We start from the raw sequence: 24,774 nt of genomic DNA on the forward strand, positions 1-24,774 counted from the left end.
TAATAGTACTCCAATAATTTGAAATAGAGAAATATGAAGATTAAATAGTTCTAACAGAATCTTGAAACAAAAAGAACCAATATATCTAACCCAAAATATCTATATTTAACATGTTCACATTGCAGAATTTTTGATCTCTCATTCATTGATTACAATAATGAGTATAAAATTCAGATGCACTAATCAGCATCTCATCTTAAATTTTATGTTAGCTTGCTTTCAACATATTAAAATTATGACAATCTGAATTTCAACCAATTTCATAGGTAAAACTAGAATAATGAGACTAATCAGGTTATTATGCAGATGCGACTGTGGGATCTAGAGAGGTTGATTGTCTCCTAATGCTAAAGTTCTGTTTACATTTCTATATTAAATTAGAACAATGTTTTCCTCCAGTCGTCTGGTGTTTTTCCAGAGCTACATGGACTTTCTGAGGAAGTAGCAAACAATGAAAAATCAATATAGCAACCAACATGACTTATTGCATAGCCTTTTCTGATAGCTTGTTTAACATTTCCCCCCACAGATATCAGGAAGATTTAACTGGTTGATTTCATTGTTCAAGTAAGCATCTGAACTATCTTTTGATGTTGGGCTCACCCGTAACCAAAAAGGGCTTGTGGGGCTCAGAGGCTCATCTGTGATCTCTAGAGATGGATAACCATATACAGGGACACTGACTACCTAATTTAAATGCTTTAAGTAATTATCTGGAGTGCTTGTACTCATTCTGTAATCAGATACCTACTCCCAGGTCTTTCCTTTCACTTAGCCAATTCTCAGCTTCCAACAAGAGTTTTTTTATTTGTCCCTGTGTGCGTAGCAGGGGTCTCTGTTCTACAATTGAATCCCATTTCAGCTACTTGTGTCATCAAGTTTTCTCACTTCTTATAGGACATCATAGTGTCTCTTCACAAATATCTTTGTGCTCTGCCTCTCCTATTAGTAATTAATCTCCTATTAATAATTATTATTATTTTATAAGTGTATTTCAGATTTTTGTGTTCTTACTGTCTCTCGTATATGGACTGGAGAAGAAATGCTACTAGTACTATCATGCTCAGTTACTCCTAGGGCTAGTATCCAGGTTTATTCTTCATCAAACGTTATGCCACCAAAAGGCCATTGTACATAAACTTGCCTTTGGAAAGGGCATAAGCTGAAAACAGGAAATAAATTTAGATTGTTCTTCTTTCAGATCCATCAGCTTAGTTTAAGTGACTGAAGGAGTCAGGTAGAATTCATCCATTGAGAAGATAAAGCTTAATACTATCCATCTCTCAGGAATCCAAACACAGAGCAACCTGTTGACCTTTGTTCTGTTGCCCTGCTTTTGTTGTTTTCCTCCAAGCAGAGAAAGACTTCCCTTGGAGATAACCTGAATCTTCTTTGTCCATCCTCCACAACACACTTGTGTTTGACACATTCTTCCCTAGCACTGGGGCAGCACTGGGGCAGCACTGGGGCTTCAACATCATTTTTCAGAAAGCCATTCTGTGTTGAGATCTCTCTTGAGCCTTTGTCTGCCCGGTTCCCTTTTCTTGAGCCCTAATCTCTGTTTTGTCAAGATTTGCTTCCTTTCTTTTCTCCCTTGTTGCATAGCTATCTGTCAGTTGCTGCTACTGTCTTAGATGAGCAGCAAACCTGTTTCCTGGCTTTGCTTGTTCTTTTACTTTTCTTTGGCTTTGTGATCTGTTTTCTCTCAAAAGTTATTTTCTCTGTTATTGCTGTGCACTGAAACAACAGTTGTCTGCAGATGAGAGGATGCATCTGTAGTTAAGTTTCATCATTTTCTTCATCACATCTTCAAACCCATATCTAGTTTACTGTTCTCTCCAACTATATTTGAGGTCACACCTGAGCCTATGAGTTTCAACATGCTTATATGGAAAAGCAGTTTTATCAAGTACTTGCTTAAGGTTGACCTGTGCCCTGCAGGATCTGTGTCCATTTACCTCTTTGGCTTGTGATGCCTTAGCAGTCCTTACTGGTTTTTGTCCCTAACTCCCAAGAAACTATGACATGTTCTGTAAAGATAGTACTTTTCTGGAAGTACATTTTCAAAACCATATTGGGTGAATCCAAAAGTATATTTATGACTTCTGGTCATAAGGACACTGGGAAAACAGAGAACATATCCACAGGTACCCAGCAGATATCTTAGCAGAAAAAACACAGCCTTTCTCATTGGAGCATTAGAATTACATCTTACAGTCAGTCAGGCACAGATTCAGTGATTTATACTAAGTAGTACACAGTTCTTATTTAAATATTTGTATGAAGCTTGTATTTGTACTATATAGAACATCTGATGTGGAATTCAGAGCACTTTCAAATAAACGTCTCTGAAGAAGTGGTGTAAGACAGTGTCTGTGTTTCTTGGTGGACAGGGACAGCAACGACAGTGATTTATGATAATGCTCTTCTGAAAAGCAGCTGAGCCCCAGGACTGCCAAATTAGATTAAGGTGCAAAGAGAAGCTCTCGAAATAACGTCATGTGGTTTCCCTCTGTGTGAGTCAGAACACCACTTGAGAGCCTCCAGCTACTCAAAAACTCACCTGCTTTTCCTTCGTAGCAAGCTAAGACAGCGCTGCCAAATCCAGCAATTTAATTATGGCTATTCGATCTTTTACTTAAAGCTCAGTTCCTACTGGCATGTCACCATGTGAGAACTTCAGGTTCCACTTATAGAAAAATGAAAGTTCTAGCCATCAAAACGCAGAAATTAGCAGGGCAAGCAGGATCCAGATGCTCAGGATCCAACTGGCTCACAAAACGAAGGAGGAGGATGAGAAGCAGCATTCTTCATTGAATGTTAGACAAACATCCGCCAGAATAATTTGTGTAATTGGTGTTAGTGTTTTTGTTAGTGTAATTCGTTCTGCCTTAGGAGAATCTCATGCTGGTTTCAAATAAGAGGGCTGAAAAGACATCAGTTTCAAGATTTGTTTGTAATTACAGGAATAGGCTGTGAATGGGACAATGACATTTGCATCCCTATTTTTGTGTTTTACAGAAGATGTCGTTTTGGTATTTTTAGTGAAAAAGTGTGAAAGCTTTTTTGAAAATTTTCAGAGAAATTAATTTCACTAGAAAATACAGTTTCTGATGGATCAGAATTCCCTGCAGGAAACCAAGTTCTCCTGAAATAAAAGTAAATTCAGGGACATTTGATTTATTCATACACAATCTTAGAGTTTCTCATTATAAATACCTGTCAAAATAGATTCTCCTTCCCTTCTTACTGAAGAGGCCTTCACTCTGTAACATTTTGACAAGAACATGTGCAAAAAAAATAGTTCGTCTACCAAGAAACCTGCACAGCAGGTTTTTCCTGAACTGGAATTGAAAAACAATTAAAGAGAATGTCATAATATGCCCTGGCAATTGTGATAAGGAATTGGGTGAAATTTAAAAATGTTAAATTTAAAGCAAAGAGAAAGTATTTGTGTAAGCAGTTAGATTTCACTGAAATGAAAGACAATTAGGCAAGCAGCATGGCAGGATCAGCTACAGAAACAGATGATCTTGCAGCTGTTTCTAATATTTATGGTTATTGCAGCCATGGCAAAGCAAGGTTGTATTTCATGGTGTAAGGGCATTGCCTTGCTAAAAAGCAGAGAGTCTTAGTTCAGGGGAAGTGCAACCAGTGCAGTAACTGTACTGGCTTCCTCAGAGCTTTCCCTGAGAAATCTCAAATACCACTGCAAGGTCACCTGCAGTGTCAGTGCTGCAAAGGCATTAAATAAAAACCCGAAGATCTCTTGTTTGAAGGTGCATGAGGATTTTGCAGAATATATCATATGTCTTGCTGTTTGCTGGCAATAAAGGAGAGAACAAGAGTTATTGAATCAATATTACCCTTTTTCATCCCCACTTGATGTCCCACCAAACCAGATCAAAGTCACTTCAATAGGCAGCATGAGACAGATACTGTGATACCACTGCAAAGCCTGAGACACAAAAGCTTACAGTCTCCAGTTCTGTTAAGCCAGCTTCTTCCAGAAGTCTCACAATTGTTTCAATATTATTTTATCTTAGGTTTAAATGCAATTCATTAAATGCGGTTTTATCATCTGGAAATACTTAAGGACTACAAAGGTCTAAGGTAATCAGAAAGCTTTTTTGATAAAAGCTTGTGCATTATGGAGGCTCTGCTAATGAGGGCAATGAAACACGCTTCTGGTATCATTTTCGGTGTTCGTTGCGGGAAGCTTCAGTTAGAAATTGCCCCAGTACTTTCCTGCACTCTGCCTTTTACAAGGATGAAGGTCAAGGTGCTGGAAGTTGGCTTTCAAAATACTTTATCATGCAGTGGTTAAGACTAATCAGAACAATTTAAGTGTATTGAAAAGATTTTAAAAATATTGTGGACATTTTTGCAGCTGTATGATGGGTAATGAGATCTCCCAGAACATTGCTTGTTGCCCCTCTCTTTTTACCTTTTTTTTAAAAAATCTATAACATATCAGTTGTATCAAGTGAATCATAGAATCACAGAATAGCCCAGGCTGAAAGGGACCTCAAAAGCTCGTCTGGCCCACCCTTCTGTAGGAAAGGGACCATTGATGAGATTATCCTGTCCAATCACATCTTTAAAACCTCCTGCAATGGGCACTCCACCGCATCCCTGGGAATGTTGTTTCTGTGGGGTATTGTTCTCAATGTAAAAAATATCTTTGTTATTTCAAGATGAATTTTTTTTGCATTTCTTATTGCAAGTAATTTAAGAAGGATAGAGAGCATGAGGAAGACCTTTGGATACTCCTCTTATTTTTTTTTAAATGTATTAAGCAACCTTCTGGGGATTTAGATTTAGCATATCATAATAAATTTTAAAACACCACAATCCCATTTTTCACTCTGCTGGTATGTGATGGAGAAGGCACCTCCAAAACCTGTGGCACTGGATCTTTCCCCTCAGTTTTGTACTTGTGACCTTACAGTAAGAACATAAGGAAAATGGAGCCTCTAGGAAAAGGTGAGTTTCCATCTTCTTATTCTGCATGATAGCAAACATAGACAGCTCCACCAGAGCCAGGTCACTTCACAGCTGGCAATGTGACTGCTGGTGCTGACAGGGGATGTACAAAGCGTGTTGAGAAGCATGGGTATGGATGTCTGGGAGTCTTGCAGTTTGCCGTAAGGATTCTGCTCCTTTAACAGAAATATCTTTGGTTTATGCCATGATTACAACCTGAAAACCTTAATATACATCTGTGTTTGCACATATGCACACATCCTGTTAGCTGGTGCTTTCTTGTGGCTTCTTCCCCAGTATGTCAATACATGTAAGACTCCTGTCCCTTCCTTACAGTCATTAGACTCTTCTCTTGCTCTCACGTGTGCTTAACTGAAACCATGGTTTTGCAATTAGCTGTCCTTCAAATCTCCTTCCTCTTCAGCCTTCTTTCCCTATCTCCTTCCACAGCTGCTTTTCAGCCCTCTTCACATACGCAGCCTAACTGTGAGCTGCTGAAATCACCCTGATCTATCATCAGCTCCCTTTCACCCTGGATCTATTACAGTCCTACTGCGTAGCTGGTCCTGGAGATAACCACAGGTGTGGCACACTCGTGGATCCTGCCATCTGTTTTAATCTCTTCCTTTGTCCATCTCTAAAGGAGAGTGACTGCACATTTTCCTCCCCAGATTGGCAGGAAGGCTTAGGATGCAGTTTCAAGCTGCAGCTAAGCCAATCTAATAATACGCTGCTGATGAAAGAGGCTGCTCCTCTGTCTTCAGGTTCTTCCCTCTGTGCCCATCTGTCTTGAGATGCTAACTGATCTGATCAGGACTTTTTTTGTTTGTTTGTTTCGGTTTTTATTCCCCATATGAATTTTCCGAACCTGATTTATGCTGTAGTTGTATAACAGCTGTGTCTGATGCAAAAGGAATGCTGGCAACCCTAAGGGCTGGAAGGTGGGGTGGTGGAGAGTTTGCCTCTTTTGGGGAGTAGCTTATACGCTGACTTTGCTGCAGTGTCAAATGTCTCTCTTGAAGCAAAAAGTTGCAAGATAAATGGCTGGCTACAGATTTTCCCAGGAGAAAAGGTCATCAGTTCCTCGTGCCTGGTGGCTGCAGTGGAAGAAAGCACCAAGTGAGATATTGCAGGAGGAAGCGGACAAGAGGAGGCTTAACTTCCTTTCACTGCTGCCTGTCCAAAAGCCGTCTACAATAGATTAGATTCTGTTCATGATTTTAGTAATTTTTCATAACTGCTTTGAAGCAAAAGAAAAAGGCTGAAAGAATAGCATCATTTGAGTTCATTGTTGATTTTTGAAATAAAGCTTTTAAAAACAGGAATGTCAATGGGGTTTATTGTTGTATTAGCAGTTATAATCTGATTTAAGGTTATAAATTTTTAGGTGTATTTCTGTTAGTAAATGACAGATTTGTTGACAGGAAAAAATGTAGTAGTACATAGGGAAGCTTTCATGCTTTTGAAATATCTTTTCCAATGTACACTTGAGGACTTGGCATACATTTCCCTTGCTTGTCACAGTTCAGGAGCATGCTTCCTTTGTACCTGAATCCTTCAGGTTAATTTTAATTAATGTGTTAAGGGCCTTTCAAAGGAAACTAATTTCATTTTTTACCAGATTTTAAATTAGAATTAAATCGGTTGCCCCAGTCATGAAAAATGTGACTGTATCGTGAATGTAAATTAACTGCAAGGTTAAATATCTGTATTGTCTGTCTGTGTGTCTCTTTATATGGGCTCACATGCTTTTAACTTTAATTAAGAAGACTAATTTTATTTTTTGAGTATTATAAATACTGTGAGACAGGACAGTAAAAGGTAGCATTATGATATGCTAGTTATTACGGTATTTTGAAAAGAGAATTGCATAACTAATCTTTAGTGACATGGAATCATTATTCCCACATGTGAAATATATTGTTTTCAGCCTTTGCGCAAGAAATATCCTCTTACATTAAGTAACTGCTTTTATGAACATTTACTTAGATTACCTGTTAATATATTCTGTTGTTTTCTGGTGCAAATACATAGTATTTGTGTATAACATTATATCAATGATAGCATTTAGCTGTGGGGAAGTAAGTTCCATTTTGACACTGTGACCTGTTGCACTACTGGGTGTGTAAAATATTCATTATGGAACTTCTGTGTTTGTTACTCAAAAAACAGTCAACTTTGGCATTTCTGGGTTAGCCAGCAGGATGACTTTCATTCCTTTAAGGTCCTAATATAATCAAAAGAGTGGATAAGAATGACTTGGGCGTTACCAGCTTCCTTGACTGGAATTCTGTAGCACATTGTATAGAAATTTTAACTGTATGGGTTTATTTTAGAGATCTACCTCTTCCTTTCATGACACACTCTCAAAGGATGACATCACTGTGAAAAGGGGCAGCTTTTGTAAAGGAAGGAGGATTCTTGTAAGAGAAAAACATACTCATGATCCCAAATTGCTCTAAAGGTCAACCATTATATCACTGGTACACTCAGCCTCTCTGCTGAGACAATCCTGTCTCGCTTCTCAGCAGAGCTCTCAGTTCTGCAAAGTTATTGAAAATCAGGACAAAATCAAACAGCAAGAAACCCAGCATCCTGCTCATTAAGCTCTCACATGTCTTTTCATACTCATTATTTCAAAGGTCTTTATGTTATGCTGAGGTTAGTTTTAAGGCAAGCTAGCTAATGTGGGAATGGAAATGTTAAGTAGCATTTATAATTTTTTAAACAATAAAATCTGTTCAGCGATGTTACGCTGTTGGTTTTTTTTTTAAAGACTTAGACATAAAATGTGCCTTGACTGACATTACTGAACTGCATTATACCAAATCACAATTCTTATTTAATGCAGTGATGTCTTTTGGATGGCATCTTAATTCAATCTCTTAATCAGCATTTTCACAGTAAAATTGCACATAGCTTGTTTAATGACTAATAAGCCTATGGATTAAAGATAGAACCATATGTACAGTTTTATATATAAGGTATAAGTTTAAATCAATGTTTTTCCGGAGCTGCCAATCACAAAATACCTAGTAGTCTTTTACGTGCAGACACCATCTGAATTTTGCACAGCTGCCTGCATAAATCAACTATAGGAAGAGAAGGTTTTGCAAACCTTTATGTTTTGGCAGCAGAAGTGCTGTCATGCTATGTTAGGTGTCACTTCTCAGCTGCATTAAGACAAAATTGGGAAGCAGAGAAAAATGCAAAGGAAGTAAATTAACTTTGAAATCTTGGCTTTCATGATGAGTTATGTAAATGATGTTAGGGATTTTGCTCTTTTTTTGGTATTGCTCCAGTGTACACTAAAGAATGCAAATGAAGTAAAAATAAGTCAATATTAGTGTGACGTAGATTGCAAACACAGCCTCTGAGGAACCAGGGAGCCATGAGTTAGTGCACTGAATACCATCTCTGGTTTAAGATGATGGCATATGGCACTTTATAGGTATCACACTGCACTCTGCAGTGGCTGATCCCCATTCGTGCCAGCCTTCAAAGGCACTCAGAGGTGAGTGACTCGATTTTCATTTTGTAGTAGTTTGAAGCAGGACAGGGTTTGCCAGCTTCTGTGGCAAAACCATAATGGAGATGCTTAGGAAGATGAAATGGGCACCACGGGGCACAGTTGCATGAAAGAAGCATACAAATAGGAAAGTGAGAGCTTGATTTCAAGCTATCTATATCATAGTGATGCTTTAGATACCTCCAAAGAAGGTGCTGTCACTCCAAAGTTAATCCCTGTTCCCTTTTCCCCCTCCCTTTTTCAGATACAACCTTCCTCCCTGCCCAAACATTTGCCGTTTTCACCTTGTTCTTAGCCAGATTTCAGAAGTGTCTGTAGATTAGGATTGTATAAACGTGTCAACGTTGATCATCAGTATGTGCACGGTACTTACACTGAATGAAAAACTAGATCTCTCATGGCCTTCTTTGGCCAAGCCAGGATTCCAGGCTCGCTGCTTCACACACTGGTTGATGCTAAAGATTACAGCAGTAGATGCAAACATGAGATAAACATTTATGTTAGGACAGGAGATCAGCAAAGCTACACAACCTTCAAAGTAAGTATCAGTTCTAATATGACTTTTCCTTCAGACATCTGGATATTTTACTACCTCCAACATTTTATCCTTCCCATTTTGCCCTGGCAATTGTAGATATTTGCCACCCAGGCTGAGATGCCCTTTAGAAACGCTCCACATTTTTATTGTGTTCAGTTTTACTTGGTCCCACAAAAATATTTTTGATGTGCCAAACTGAACTTATGTGGGAGAGCTCAAGCAATTGCTATAGAAAACGCTGGCTAATATATGGATCACAGAGATTAAATTCCAGTGTAGAAGTGTGCTGAATAGACAAGGCAGGGAAACAGGTTTTGCCATGGCAGGTCTTGTGAGCAAACTCCAGATAGTTTTACTAATAAGAAGTTAGGAGTCATGTTGCTTGCCTACTACCCTCAGAAAATGTCTAAACTATGTTGTTATTTTGAATGACCTATGCTAAGGAGGTTATTCATACAGCTTCACGTGCCTGCCAAAGAAAACTTCCCCGGGCATGCACAAAATGAGAAAAGCAATGGAGTTACCCTGAAAACAAAGCGCAGTTGACTCAGAGTGGGCAGGAATATAGCAACTGGGTTTGTTTTGCAAAATATCTTTTTTTGAGAGAGAGTGCTAGTGGTAGCACTGCAGGGCCCGGGAGAAAAAGTGGGGATGGGAACCTCTGTGTTCTCCAAGAGATGCCTGATCCGACTCTGCGCCTGCAGTCAGGTTGTTCACAGCACCTGCTGGAATTGGCTCATACTTCCAGCCAAATGCACATCACGGAGAAGGATGCCTCCAGATGTTAGTGGCAATTAAAGCCATATGCAGGGGAAAAGAAAGATCCAGTATGTTAAGCAACTGAACTGGTGACCTGTGGGCCAAACACACCTGCCCTACCCCCCTTTCCCAGGGAAGAAGAGAAAGGCTGGGCTGAGCTGTGCATGCTGTGAATCAGGCAAAATCTTTCTCCTTCCTTTATCTCCACCATCCCAATACAGAAAGTAGGGTCTTGGCATTGGCTAGGAGGGCTAGGGGGCTCAGTAAAAACATCTGGGAGAGCAGCCTCTGCAGAAAAAGCAAGTTTGCATGGTCCTTTCTCCTCCTTGTACGTATGGTGGTGGAGGACTTGCAAATGGGACACCTGCTACTGAGTATGTGGCATGTCACCGTTTGTACAACAGGTGTGAAGCAGCACTTCAGGGCTCCCTCCTCTGCCTCCCAAAAGTAAGTAACAGATCTGTGAGCAGACAAAAATAGAAGCACACTAAAATGTTGGCAGGAGTGTCTCTTGAGTTGCCGTGAATGTCTCAGGATTGCATTTATGGCTTTTAATCAAAATGTGGTTGTTTCCTGAAAGGCTGCCTTTATTTACACTTCTTGAAATGGATATTGATTTTGGAACTGAAGCACATTTAAATATTAAATATAATTATCTTCAAGTCTCCTTTTTCAGAAGGTTGTTAAGAGTAAAACACAACTTTATAGCAAAGCACATCATGGAAAATATCTTAATGATATTGGCTCAGAAAAACTTTCTTTGAAGTGCACTAAAGGAACTTTCTTATTAAATAGCTGGGGATGCAAATGCCATTACTAGTGCTGCAGGAAATTACCTGAAATACCAATGTATTTCTGATATTTATTTCAGAATTCTACATTATTTCTATTCAAAGGCATATGTGAAGCATACTATTCTCAAATCAAATAAGAATCTAGGAGTTTGCAGTCTCTGGGTTTGGAAGCCAGGATATGATGCCCTTATTGCAAGCTCTACAGGAACTGACCTTATAGCTCCTGTTAAACCCAAGCATAACACCCAAAATCTTTAGATACCTAAAGTAGCATTAAGGGGACTACAGGAACCTAACTCTGAAACTGAGATCCGAAACACTCCCTGGCTGATAACTACTTGAATTCACTATGCTGTCCTCTTGTCTTATCTCTCTGATTGACTTGGTCAGAGACATCCCAGAGCTTTTCTACTTAATTTTTGGTTCCTGCTCTAACCTTGTTGGGACCAGATCCTAGCAAAAGCACCACATAACCTCCTCTGGGGTCCAACTCACATGGCATGGCAGCAGCGTTCAGCTTTTATACATTAACCAGGTGACTCCCAGGATTGTTTCTGTTTTGTTTTGTTTTGTTTTGTTTTAATCCAATGGCTACTTAATATAAAATGCATATGGAGTGGTAGGAGCAAACTTCTCATTCTGTGGGAGTTCCCTCATTGCTGGATTACAGATTCATACTCATACGATCTGTCTTCCTGTAAGAAATTAATCATTCCTCCTTTTCTTGCAGACTTGCTCAGTTTCTTGGAGCTGAGTGGATGACAACTTGTATCACAATGAGAATTGTTTAAAGGGAATTATGTGATGAAGTTTCTTCATAACAGAAAGGTACATGACACAAAGCACACCAGCTTGCCTAGATCACAAGAGTGATGGTACTGCAGAAATGTGCTACAAGTCTGTAAGAATTCATGTGATCTGAGAGTACTTAAATGCAAAATATAAAGCTTTTGTCTGATATGATGAAATACCTACGCAAGAAATCTTCTGGGAATGTAATTCAGCCTCTTTTGTCAAGTCCTGTCATGAATCTTCCAGACAAGGAGGAGTTACCAAACCTCGTCAATTATCTTCCAGAAGTTCCTTGCTGTAGCAATGGGGTGTATAAAGTCTAGCTGTGTGAAGTTCAAGCTCAGAAACTGGAAAATCCCCAAAGAATTTAAAAGAGAAATTATAAATTGTCTCTTTAAAGTCATAGAATAAGAGATGCTGATGAGACTAAGGGAAGCATAGGATGGGGCCTTAGGACACCCTTTTAAAAACTCATCTAGAAGAATAGATCCTGAGGGGTTCAGAGGGTGCAGATCACAGCATCAGACTGACCTGTGCCCAAGTGTGCAGTGGAGAACAAGGAGCTGAAAAACTCTTCCTGAAATGTTTTCCTGCAAAGACAGAGGTATCCCCTGATGTGAGCATAATACATTCATATGGCAGACTCCCCGCATGGTTTATACTGAGGTGTATACTTGTATAACTACTAAAAAGCAACATGTTAGCAACTGAAATAATAGTCGCCCTCACACAGAATATTTGTGTGTGTCAAGCCTAGGTCCCTGGATAGCCCTTCTTACCTGCTTACCTTGCAAAGAACAAGATGCTGATGGAGCCCTGCGTGGAGGTTATTATGTGACAGCAAGAGAAGATGCTTTTATCTTTGTTTATAGTTGTATAAAGCATGAAAAGCCAGACCAGGGGTCCTCAAACTATGGCCCATGGGCTGGATATGGCCCCCTAGGGTCCTCAATCCGGCCCCCGGTATTTACAGACCCCCCCGCCGGGGGTTGGGGGGGGGAACCAAGCAGCCGCAGATGGCTGCCTGCCACTGCATCCGCGCCGGCCCCTGGTTAAAAAGTGTGAGGACCCCTGAGCCAGACTGTAAGTGGGTTTAAAACAGACCACTCCCAGGGTGCATGGATGTCTCTGGTTGTCCACAAAATGACCATGTCTGCATTGTGGTGATCTGTGTGGCAGCTTTGGATCATCTCTGCAAGCGTATTTGGTCCCGTTACATGCACAGAACCACGGTCCCATGCTCCACAGCATTGACCCTGGCAACCACAATGTGGCTGGTTGTTTTAAAATAAAGGATGCTTCCAAGGAAAATCCTCAAGGGGCAAAGAAATGAAGATCATTACTGTGAGCTTCAAAGCTATTGTCCATACCAGAAGCCTGAAGGAAATATGAAAGGAGAAAAATATCCCATATTCTTTTATTGGTCCATGAAAATATGGGATATGTAAAAACTGATGTTCCCTGTCAAAAATCAAAAGACATTCTGTCACCCTAAAATGTTTTGGGGTCTGTGTTGTGTGTATGTGTGTGTGTGTGTGCTTGCTTTTAAGTAGAAAATCTCAGCAAAAAAAAACCCTTACATTTTTCAATCAGTCTGAACAACATTCTAAAACTGACTTAATTTTTCTCATGGGAAAAAGGAGCTTTCTCACTTCAGTTAGATATTTTCTTTCAAAATAAAAAGCAACGATATCAAGGGCAGCTTTAGTACATGGGAAGAAGTACAACTCCCAGGGCAAAAGTCCCTAGATATATGTACAGACCATTGCAAAGTCCATTTATTATCTAAAGGAAGTACACCATTGGCATTGATACAATCCACTACATTTTAAGAAGTGTAAGGGATCGAGGTATTTGGCTGAAGATTACAAATTGTAATCAATATTAAGATTGATTGATAAAAAGAGTGTTAATTGGCATTAAAAAGACATTACTGACAACAATCAATAGAGAAGAAGGGAAAAGCACTAGCAAATCACAGGTCTGATTTTGCAAAGGTGTGGGAAACCCTGTGGGGTTTTTTTTGGTACACCTTTTGAATGTTAATGTTCTGCTGAAGGTGGTTTCAGACAGGCTGTGAGGCGACCGCTGTACTCAGCCAAGCAGAATCCATTAAAGAGTTGCTGAGGTAGAACTGAAATTACAGCCTTACTTTAAAAAAATGACAGTATTGTCAGCTAATTGCTTCTAACACACAAATAGGATTCTCATTAGAGTTTGTGGGTTATTGTGTAAAATTCTGAACCTTCAAAAGGCAGCTTTTGAACCTGGGTATTCACTGGTTCCTTGGCAGTCCCTGATGCTTTATGCTTAGAAATACAAGAAAAGTGCAGAAGAATGAAAAGATACTTGTAACTACCTGTAACTGCTGCAGTGGGAAATGGGTCAGGTTTCCTGTCGACTGGACGAAGGTATTTGTTTCACAGACATCGATTGTCTAATTTTGTTCATTTATTTAATAAAGTTATAAACTTCATATTATATATGCCTGGCTAATACTGTCTATTATGTCCTATGTAGCAGGTCAGCAATAGTGACATTAGACTTTAAAGTAACAATGATTAAATGAATGTATACTGATTATATTGTTGTGTATTTCCTGCTTATTCTGGAAAGTAAATTACAGTTCACCTTTTACTGATGCCAGAAAGGGAGTATAAAACTGATTTCTTATCATTTTGAGCTGCATATATTTTTTGGTAAAGATTTATGACTGTTAAGACAACAAATTTTCAACTTGCTGATTCATGTAGGATCCAGCCTATAAGGATATTAGCTGTATTATTTGCTTTAAAAGCTTTAGCATTTTTGGTTATTATTACCATATTTTTAAGATATTCACTGTGAAGAAGGGTTGCAATACTGATGCATGTGTATCTGTACACCGTCTTTTTAAAAGAAGAGTGTATACAGAGGAAGGAAAATACTCTGTTGGGTGCATATTTCAAACCATTGCACAGGTTCCTGGATGGTGTAAATATATTGATGTTTCACAGTTTCATACCTTCAGATCTTCACAAGTACTATCTTGTAAAGCTAGCAATTACTTTAGCAAATGCAGTGAGTAATTCAAGCTTTTAGAATAACTTCAATCTTTTTTGTATATAAATCATCCTCACACAGCTCATGTAGAGGAATTCAAATTATTATGTATATGCATTAACATGTTAAATATGAGCTTGTTTTTTAAACATTCCACGGTGCATTAAACAAAAGTGAGGTGCATGGAGAGGGTCCACAGAAAAAAGGACAGATCCTTCTCTAGCATTGTTTTATTGCCAAAAATTAACCTCATCAACTTGCTGTAACAATGTCACCAACTGAATGGCACACCAAGGAGATCTTTTTACCCATAAAGACCTGTCCATAAAAGCTGTTGAGAGATGATGAGGGTATGTGCCTGCAAGGGAGAGGCAATGTCATCTTGATATCAAATTTGTAAGAAGAAAAGGATAATATATAGGTGAAAAGAATATTGTTGATGTATTCATTTAGACTGTGCAACAAACAAATAGTACAGAAAACAGTGTGAAGGGATGCAAGACACATTTGTCTACAAGAGAAAAGAACACATGTAATTTAATTTGTTAGCTTGGTACTTTTTGTAATTAAGTTTTTTTATTAAAGGTAGATTTAAAATGCCAATCACAGCAACTGAGCTGTGAGTGTATGGAAATATCTTTGCTCTAATAGTTTGTGTACAGATGTTTGAGCCTGAAGAAACTTGCTGTGTGTTTTTGTAGCTAAGGAAGTGAGTAATCAGTAAAACTAGTATGGGTGGTATAGGAAAATCGTGCACATGGTCTTGGCACAGCTGTGTGCTTGTTACATTCCATGGGATATTTCATAATGGAAAACCAATTACTTCACTAATATAGGATACCCTGCATGTCAGGCATACGTTGTGAAGCTACAGGACCTTACAGATTAGGCTAGTAAATCTTGAGTGAACAAGAAGGGCAAAATAAAGTCCCTGGCTGTTGACTAAAACCAGAGAGGATATTTTCTGTGTTTAAAAGTCTTGATGTTTAATATTTTGATGTGTTTATTGCTTAATTGTAACTTTTATCAATCAAATTTTACAGGGCCAAAGGCAAGATGGTAATTAAGTCAGAAGAACCTTATAGCTAGGTGCAGTAGCAGGGAGTTTAGCCTTGCGTCTAGCAGCAAGGCTGCAGGCCCCTGTGACTCAAAGGCTTTTCTGCTGGTCGGATTCATCCTTTGAACTTGCTTGTTTCAGAGGCATTTGTTTTATGTGGTTTACACAGAACATTGTGCAATGAACCATTTGTCAAGAAATAGCAATAAACAGATGCTGCCACTCTACATGGTGTTTTTTTGTTAAAGTTTTTAACTAAAATATTTGCTTTAAACCCATGCAAACATAGATTTTGTCAGAGTTCAGTCTGGATGCCTTCAATAGTCTCTGGAGTTACCAGTTCTTCAGTATTTTGAGAGATGAAGGGCCAGCAATGCTAATCTCTGTGTCCCTCCAATTTATCGGAAGAATTTACAGCAGCCGAAGGTTGGGTCCGGAGCTTCTGCGTGTCTGAGTATTTGTGCCATGTTACAGCTACATGGATGAGATGATACACAAGCTTATGAAGAGGTAGGATACAGAATCTGGCAAAACTGATAGAAGTAAGATGCAACTTGGCAAACTGGCATGTGATTTCCTACAGTCTCTTTGGCTGTGACTCCTCAGCAACATACAAGTCCTTCATGGTAAGAATGTAAGCATATGGGACTTGTTACAAAATGCATTTATGTTGTATGTGGTAATAAAGAGGGGGCAGTTTCAACAACAGAACAAAGGAAAATTTAACTGTAAATATGTTGTTCCTAGAGGTGCAGATCTTAAAGCCATTCTTTCTGTTAATCCTGTTGTCCAAGTAAGAAGCCTTAAACTGTGAATTTTAAGGAAATCCTTTTAATGCACAGCAATTTTCAATTAAACTCAACTCAAAACAAATGAAATGCCGAAACCAGAGAAAGACTGATCAAAGGTGCTTTGAACATGTTTAACTGTTCAGAGTCCCTAGAACTTGTACCTTTCATACAAATGTGTAGATAGCTGTATCAACCAATTAATCCCATGACATTTTAACTTCCAAAATTTTAGTGGCTTGACCAGAAGAGTTACCTTTTGGTGACATTTGACCAGGCTCTATGCTCATAGTTCAGCTACTGGGCTGCAGGTGGGCACCTGACACTATATGAAGGCTTTTAAGGCTTAGGATGTGCCAATGACTAACCTGTCAATTTAATGCCACTTATGATAGGCAAGTTTTACCCTGTTTCTTTATTTCTTTATACATTTTGTATCTCAGACCATAAACACCACTGCAGGGAGAGCTACAATTGGACTTCCTAATAGATGTGTGCACACTGGCAAGGAGAAATTATAATGACAACCTGATGTTGATAGAGTGATATGCAACTGTGTACTCATTAAACAAAGGATTAGACACATCTGCCAGGAACCTATTACAGAAATTAATTGAAGGGGGAACCTCTACATTAAAAAAAATAATCCAGGCTAGTCACATCAGTGAAAGATAATCTATTTGTTCTATCAGTTATGATTTTATCTGAGATGGGGGGGGGGGGGGGGGGGGGGAAGAAGCAGGTCTGCACCTAGAGGAATCTTCGTTAATTAACAAATTTTTACACAACCATGAGGCTTTTCCACACATGCTATAATGTAGCTTTGGTCTTAGTGATTGGAACAAACTGGAAAAAACCCCAATATTCGGGTTTTGTCATTATTATTATTACCTGGTTCCTACCACTTCCCTTGTAATGATCTGTATTTTTTATTTATTTGGTTTGGTTGCATGGATACCTTTATGCTGAAATCGGGATACCTATGTTGTGCATCATATTCATGCTTTCCTTTGTTGCCTTTTGGGATCTGCGTTAGAGGTGGATCTTCAAGTAGAATATCCCTCATGTCATGGGGAAGGGCCTTTTTGCCTCCCTTTGCAGATCCTTAGCACCCTACCCTCTTCCTGTCTCCTGTCCTCCCTGTCAGCCTTTGATCAGTACCACCAAGGCAGGATGGAGTTCAAGCAGGCTGGAGGAACTCTTAGAAGGAGTGCAGAGGTTCTCATGCAATAGAATTCAGTTTAAGGGTATGTTGTCATGTACAGTCTGTATAGTCTCCTAGGAAAGGAATGTCTCCAGTTGGAAAGAGACTCAGGTGCCCGGTGCCAGCAGAGCTCTGCTAACACAACAGAAAGTGACAGGTAGGGAGAAAGATGTGGGGTTCGAGGACTCCCTTACACCAGCTGTTCCAGGTGAATGACCTGAGGCCAAGAGTGTGCAAGCCCACATTGCTGTGACCAAGGTGCTTCCAAGGCTGATTACTTGTGTCTATAGATATACTCAATGTCTTTATCTAGTTACCTTCTCCTTTCAAGTACCCATGTGCTTGTATCAGTGTGGATAGTTAAACATAATTTTTTTCACAAAGGAAATGGTTAATGATCTCATTTGAGTTTTAGCTTGTAGAAGAAGTGGTCCAAAGAGGGCAAAGCATGTGGTTATGCTAGATACCGTGCCTTTCTGTAGAGACAAACTGCCTGCCCCAAAATGCTTGCAATCATTCAGTGTAATGAGCACACTCAGAAACCTGTCTGGAAGCCTAAAGCCTTGGAAATACATTCTGCTTTGCAATATAGTCTTAGTATTTTATGGCATATAATCTATAGCATAAAAATTAGGATTCTGAGTGTGGAAAGCTGCTAACTGTAAAATAATCAGACATCTTACCTGTTCCTAAAATCAGTCAGTAGTGCTCACTGTTACGAAAATTAACATCTAACTCTTCTCTATATTACCGACTTAGGTGTCTACTCTGATCCCAAAAGGAAAATAATGAACTGCCTTTGCTTATCACAAAGTCACTGCTTATACCTATCTTTCTAAAATGGAGTTTCTTCAACAGTGGGAAGTTACTGTATACAGAGTCCTTTGTCAATTCTAAGTCTGACATTTAAAACCAGCGTATCTAAATGATCTTTCCTGACAGTCATAGATTTTCCATCTTCTGCATTTTCTCCCATGGCTGCTAACTGTATTCAGACAATTCCTAGAAAAATATCAGGAAAGCATTTTGTAAAACACTCTGATCTATAAAAGCAAGCATAGTTACTGTATGGTGTGATTGCAGTTTTAGGAAAGACTGTTACGTGTGTAAATATGTTTGTAGCTGAGGGTATGTGCTTAAATAACATTAAAACCTGTGACATAATGCATGTGCTGAAGAGCTTTCTGAAGTCAGAATATTAGAGGCCTTTTAGAAGGGCCTTCACTGTACAGTTTATACATTTATAAATATGTATGTATGTAAGTATGCTGTAATTTATACATAGATAAACTGTCTCAGTTTATACATTTCTTCTTTTTTATAACAAGATTATTTATCACCAGAGTTCATTATTTCCTTCACCAGGTATCACCCCTGACCACCCCACCCTCCCCCCCCCAAAAAAAAAATCTGCCAGCTTTATGTTTCTCAAGTTTTAGCTCTCTCTATTAGACATTCTTCTGCATTTTCTATAGGCTAGTAGCTGAGGCACACTTTTAAAAGACTGGAAGTTAGCATTTTTGATCTTTATATCTTTTTCATTATAAATTAAATCAGGCAATAATAACCATACAGTTCCAATATATTTGTTCCTTTAATACTTTCTCTATTTTGTTTAAAGTACAGTTTTTAGGATAACCCTGGCGATATTTCATGTGCTTTCCTAATCCATTTATACTTACACTACTGTCACTGAGGCATGCTTATAAATCATTACTGGCTCCAATCGAGGGATGGAGTGGCTATAGTCATGTGCAAGTTGCACCTGCGCATGCTACATACTGCATTGTGTTCTTTTGTTTCCATTCCTTCCTCTTACCATTAGCACATGTTCAGTTGAGACAGCATTGTCCTTCAATCGGTTTTGAAGCCTTATTTCAGTGCTGCCAGTGTCCAGGCCTAAGCTGTGGCATCCAGCAGTGCTTCCCTCCCACGGGAAGGAAGATCCAGCGTGCGAGGGCGAGGGAAGCAATGCTAAGCAGGCACCCGGACAAACTGCGGAGGGAGCCGACGCGCGGGGTACGTGGCAGCACAGCACATGCTCTGCCGTCCAGAAACAGCCACCTTCAGTCCCAGATCCTGGCAATTCTCTTAATATGGCAGAGCTGGTGACATAAAAAACGTTTTCTTGCTGTGTTTGTAACCCTGACTCTAATTTTAAGTAAGAAGAGGAAACATCTGCCCTTGAGCTAAATTACTACTTGACTTACTTCAGGCTGCCTTCCTACATCTTCTGTAATTTCAAACACCAATTATTTATGCCTTTCATTCATAAATGCTGAAGTTACAGGCACTGAATTGTTGCTGCTTTCCGCCATGGGGACAGAGGGATTTTATTGGCCTGCAGCAGATCCTGGTCCATCCCACCTCGAAACATTTTTGGTTGTTACGTGTAAAACCATAATTACATTTGTTTTTCAAACTCCTCTCCCCCAACCTAAAGTAACATCAACTGCCATTTGTCTGTCCTGCAGGAAGACATGCAATTTGCCATTTCTGTGCACCACTCACTGGAGCAGTGTGATTGAACATCTCATTTTCTCCCTTGCAGGAAAGAAATGTTCTACCCCAGTCAAAATTATATGGTAGGTAGGGAGTGGTTACTGCCAGTTTAGGGTCTAGTGACATTTCGTACCAGTATCTGGATTCTGCACTGCCAATAGAGTGGTAAAAGATTTCTTACAGCTCTCATATATGATGCAGAGGCAAGTAGGCCCATTGTCCTGTTCTTTTCCATCTCTTTTTTCTCCGTTACGAGAAAGTTGTATTGAAGCAAACAAACAAAGGGGCTGTTCACAGTTAACATTGCTTCCCCCTTGCCCTACAGATAGCAAAGAGCATCTAAATGGTTTCTGCTTTGACCTCACCAAACTGATGATGAAAAGAAGGCAACTGTGGGATTATTCATTTCAGCTCCCTGGGATGATGGATGGAGAGATACTCGCTGCCACTTTGCTGCCATCAGAGAACATGACATCAAATTCTAGCATGACCCTGGAACAGAAAACAACATTTGCCTTTGTGATTTTATTATTTATTTTCTTGGGAATCCTCATTGTTCGCTGCTTCCGAATTCTGCTTGACCCCTACCAGAGTATGCCAACCTCAACCTGGGCTGATGGACTTGATGGACTGGAGAAAGGCCAGTTTGACTATGCTCTTGCATAGAGACTGACAATTATGGAGGCTTGTTTAGCACTCTGATAGAGAAAGAAAAATCCTGGAATGACTATTTTGTTTCTGTTTTTTTCAAATATTGTAGGAGTTGCAACATACAAATATGCATACAATGAACTTAATTTTACTTAAATACCAAAACAATGTAAATTTTTGAAAGTAAATTAGTGAATCTCCTCACTGGAAAAAGAAAAAGGTTGCATTAGCAGAACTTTTCTTCAGATGCATTAGAACAGTATGTAGTGAATGTAATTTCTTATAACCAACTAAAAGTCACTAAAGCAAATTTTCTCTTGTGTAGCCTTTTTTATCATTACAAGAGTTGTGGAAGAAGGTGTCTTACAAATGAGGTAAAAATGTGGTTTTATGACCTGTATGTTGTAAATCAGATTTTCAAGCTCCACAAGACTCCTCTTACTCTATCTCCCATGCTCTCAAGACAATTGATGAAGTTTCCCATACCATAGATAAGATTGAAAAAGCTAGAAAGTGTCAGGAGAAAAAAATTCCTCCATGTCTTCCCAGCTATTCAATGAGATGGTTTCTTAGCATTAAGCAGTGATTAAGCTACTTAATGCTAAAAACTTACTGACCGTAATCTTTGTTGTGAATACAATATGTGGTGATTTTGGCCCATCTTTGTCTTTTTGGGCCAAAACGGATTTCTATTAAGACAGGTTTCTGCATTGTTCTTACAACAGCTTATGCAAATATATGTCAGCCTTGCATGTATTTCAAATCCTGCATTACCAGTATTCACTCAGCCTGTTTATTTGGCACGTAGGTCACACTGCTTTGTTTTTGTTTCCTAATTGGACAACTGAAATATTGGTGCTAAGAATCAATAAATAACCACCACTCTCACGACCTATAAATGTCTTTGAACATATTTGCATAATGAAAAGCCATTCCTAGAAGTCAATGTAAACAAAAACCTATCTGCATCATTATCAGGGAGAGAAAGATTTAAAAGACTGCATAAAATTTAGCAGAACTGCTTGAAGTCCAAGTGGATGTTTGCAAGCATTGTTTAGCAGCATTGAAATACTATAGTGGTAACAACATTTGACATGCTGCCAAGAGGGAAAAGGCCATGCTCCTGCACACAGAAGAGTTTTGAAAAAGGTCCTGGTGCTGCCAGGCTTAAACATTTTGAGGAGTGGGGAAGGGGAGGTGCATGCAGCCTGTTTCCAGACAAAGGTCTAGATTTAGCTATTTTACTTGTACTATAACAATGACAAGCAGTTGGGAAGTTTTCCTTTGTGCTTTGGCTTGCAGCCCATAAATGGAGAAACAAAGCCAGCCCCGTAGCTGGTACAGCTGTGGCTGTGCTGACTCATCGGAGCGGAGCTCTGACCCTAGCTGCAGCACTCAGAGCTATTTATTTCCCTTTTGCTGCTTGTCCTGTCCATCAGCTAAAGGTTGCAGCTATTTGTGGCGGAGGCAGTGGAAGGGGGGGCGGCTCCGCACGATGGCTGACGGGTCACAGGAGGGCAGCCGGAGCCCCAAAGGCAGCTCCCTGGAGGGTTCACGGAGAGAAGCCGGGCTGTGACCTGCCTCTGCTGAAATACGAGCACAGCCTGGTGCAGGGGTGGTAACCTCCGAGATGGAGAGGGGAGAAGGGGACTGGAACACGGCTGTGTTCTCCAGGTGCCATGAGGTACTGGCTTTAGCTACACGTGCCTCAGTGCCAGGACACGGAGATCAAAGCAAACTCAGACTTTCAGATAATTTCCCAGAGTTAGTGACAGCGTGGCACATTAGAAATGTTCCCGTTGCACCAGCGCTGTATAAAGCAACGTGTTGTCAATATTTATGAGGCAGCAGTAAACAGTGCTTCTCCTTCTGGCCTGGGATTTCTCTCCTGTGACAGGGTCTGTTTGTTTGAAGGCTCTCTAAATTTATTTTCTTTTGAAAGAAAACGACTTTTCCTCATAATTGCACCTAAAGAGGGAGGTGATGACTCTGGTCAAGGGAATGTAGCACAGTGTTCGAGTGAGGCAATTTGATTCTTGTGTGGAGTTTGAAAGCTGCTAACTGGGGACTATTTTGGAAACTTAGCCAGCCAGCATCTCTGGTATGTTTGCAAGAATTCCAAGAGATATTTTTGTAAACCTTTGGGATAAGCCAGTCTGTTAAGGGGAATTTAATATTGCTGGGCAGTCACTTTTAAGTCAGCCTGTCTGTGGATATTGCTAAATCGACTACAGCAAAGATAGGAAACACACCAGTTCCCCCACTGCGTCAGAGAATTTTTCCTTCGCACTCTTCAAAGTCTAACAGAAGTTTTCTGAAGACGTGCTGGCAATTCAGTTACTTGATAGCTCACTTTTCCTTTGCCAGGAGAAACCAGACTAGACTTTGAATGGACAGAGTAGTATTCCAGTCCACAAAGTACCCTCTGGCACATCACTATGCCTCTCTCACAAGAACATGTATTCACTGTGAAATTACCTGAAATATTAATGAGACTGCAAAGGGAGAGTCTGTGTCGTAATGCAGTCATGCTCAGGCAGCTTAGCAGCTCTGCATCACTCTTGTATAGGCTTTTGTTTATTATATCAGTTTCTGTAGAAAAGCCTGTGCAATCTTTAAAAAATCTTTTTAGAATAAATATTTCTTGATATAATTTAAGCAAATGCACTCTTATGTGCTGTGGAGAAAGGAGGAATATGTGTATTTTTTAAATCAATACCACATTTATGTTAGTTTGTTCAATCTAACTATAAGGAGTTTAAGTCGAAGGGCTACTGGGGAGAGGTAAAGCTGAATAAGGAGAGACAAAACCCTTTATTAGTAGATACCAGGGAGTAAAGATGATTTACTCCAATGAGGATTTCAAGACTTTTAAATGTCATTCATGACCCTTAAATGAAAGCACTGGCCTAACAGCATGGAGCTGAGACAGGAATCTGTTCTCAGCAACATCTGGGGTGCATGTGTACGAGAACTGCACGATGCTACTTCTTCACTGCAGCCAGAGGTTTGGGTGCAACTTATGCATACATGAACTACATTTAAAGGAGTCAGGATGCGTCAGGAATGATACATCCACAGAAATCCACAGCTCTGTGCATTCTGCAAGAGCCAGGGGTTACTGCTGGATATGTACATGTGTGTTTGTCCCGCAGTGAAATGGACCTGCCATTGCCATGCAACCAGCAGGGTATGAGCTCTCTTTCAAAGGTAGGTGAAGCTGGGATCCAGCAGTACAGCTGTGCTTACTGGGAAAGAAAAAAAGCCCATCAACTGATTGATGCGGCTGGCAGCAGGGCAAACTTCTTCGCAACCAGACGTGGGGTTTATAGAATTGAATGGACTTCAAATTAAATTTTCCAACAAAAGAATTTTGTGTAAATAAGAGGAAATATGAATACAAACTTCTTTTTACTTCTGCTGCTATGTACTGCTATGTACTTCTGCTGCTATGTTCTGCCTGCTATGTACTGTGAGCAAATGTGTAATGCCTGATTTTGACAAAGTAATCTGTGAAGCATAGTTTAGCCAGCTTTTGCCACACATGCCCCTAGAAGAAGACCTGGAGGTACCTGATGTGTGGCTCTTTGGCCCTGTGCACCTAATGAGATTGGTACACAGTGAATTGGCAGGTTTGGAGTCTAGCTTAGGAGTTGCAGCCTCTGTTCTGATCTGTAGACTATTTGGTAGGAACTTATACTCTGGTGCAAGGATCAACAAACTTCCCCATGTCAATGGCCACTGAGGAGCAGCCCACAGACCCCCAAGAGCTGCAGGAAAAAAGCTGAAAACCTTTGATCTACATCATGACTGGGTCTCTGGCCCTGACCTGAATTTTCTCCAACACAAAATCTCCTTTTTTTTTCCATCCTGGTTTATTGAAATATGCTTAATCTGTGAAACATAAAATGATGTAGTTTGCATGAAAATAAAGCTATTGGTTCCCACATCTCACATACTGCTTTCAGTGCTTCTGGATTTCCACAACAAAGTTTTGGACTTCTTTTTAACACATAGATTTGGTGTAATTTCTGCAGTATTGGTATGTGAGGCTGCCATGGCTCCCGTGCTTTTGTCAATGTCACTGTAAAAGCAGCTGACACGACATCAATTTTTCTTTCTTCCTTCTTGG

General features: G+C 39.7%; 1 protein-coding gene across 1 annotated transcript; it reads left to right on the top strand.

Annotated features, from left to right (window-relative positions):
* The first annotated feature begins 20,342 nt into the window (after positions 1-20,342).
* Positions 20,343-20,657, top strand: CTXN3 (cortexin 3). Its single transcript, XM_040580924.1, has one exon. It carries the CDS (start codon positions 20,364-20,366, stop codon positions 20,655-20,657), a length of 294 nt encoding a protein of 97 aa, XP_040436858.1. The 5' UTR covers positions 20,343-20,363.
* The last annotated feature ends 4,117 nt before the right edge of the window (positions 20,658-24,774 follow it).

Source organism: Falco naumanni, chromosome Z, assembly GCF_017639655.2.
Source record: "Falco naumanni isolate bFalNau1 chromosome Z, bFalNau1.pat, whole genome shotgun sequence".
NCBI lineage: Eukaryota > Metazoa > Chordata > Aves > Falconiformes > Falconidae > Falco > Falco naumanni.

Excerpts from the sequence above, each read along its gene's own strand:
- CTXN3 (XM_040580924.1), top strand. The coding sequence starts at position 20,364 with ATGATGAAAAGAAGGCAACTGTGGGATTATTCATTTCAGCTCCCTGGG.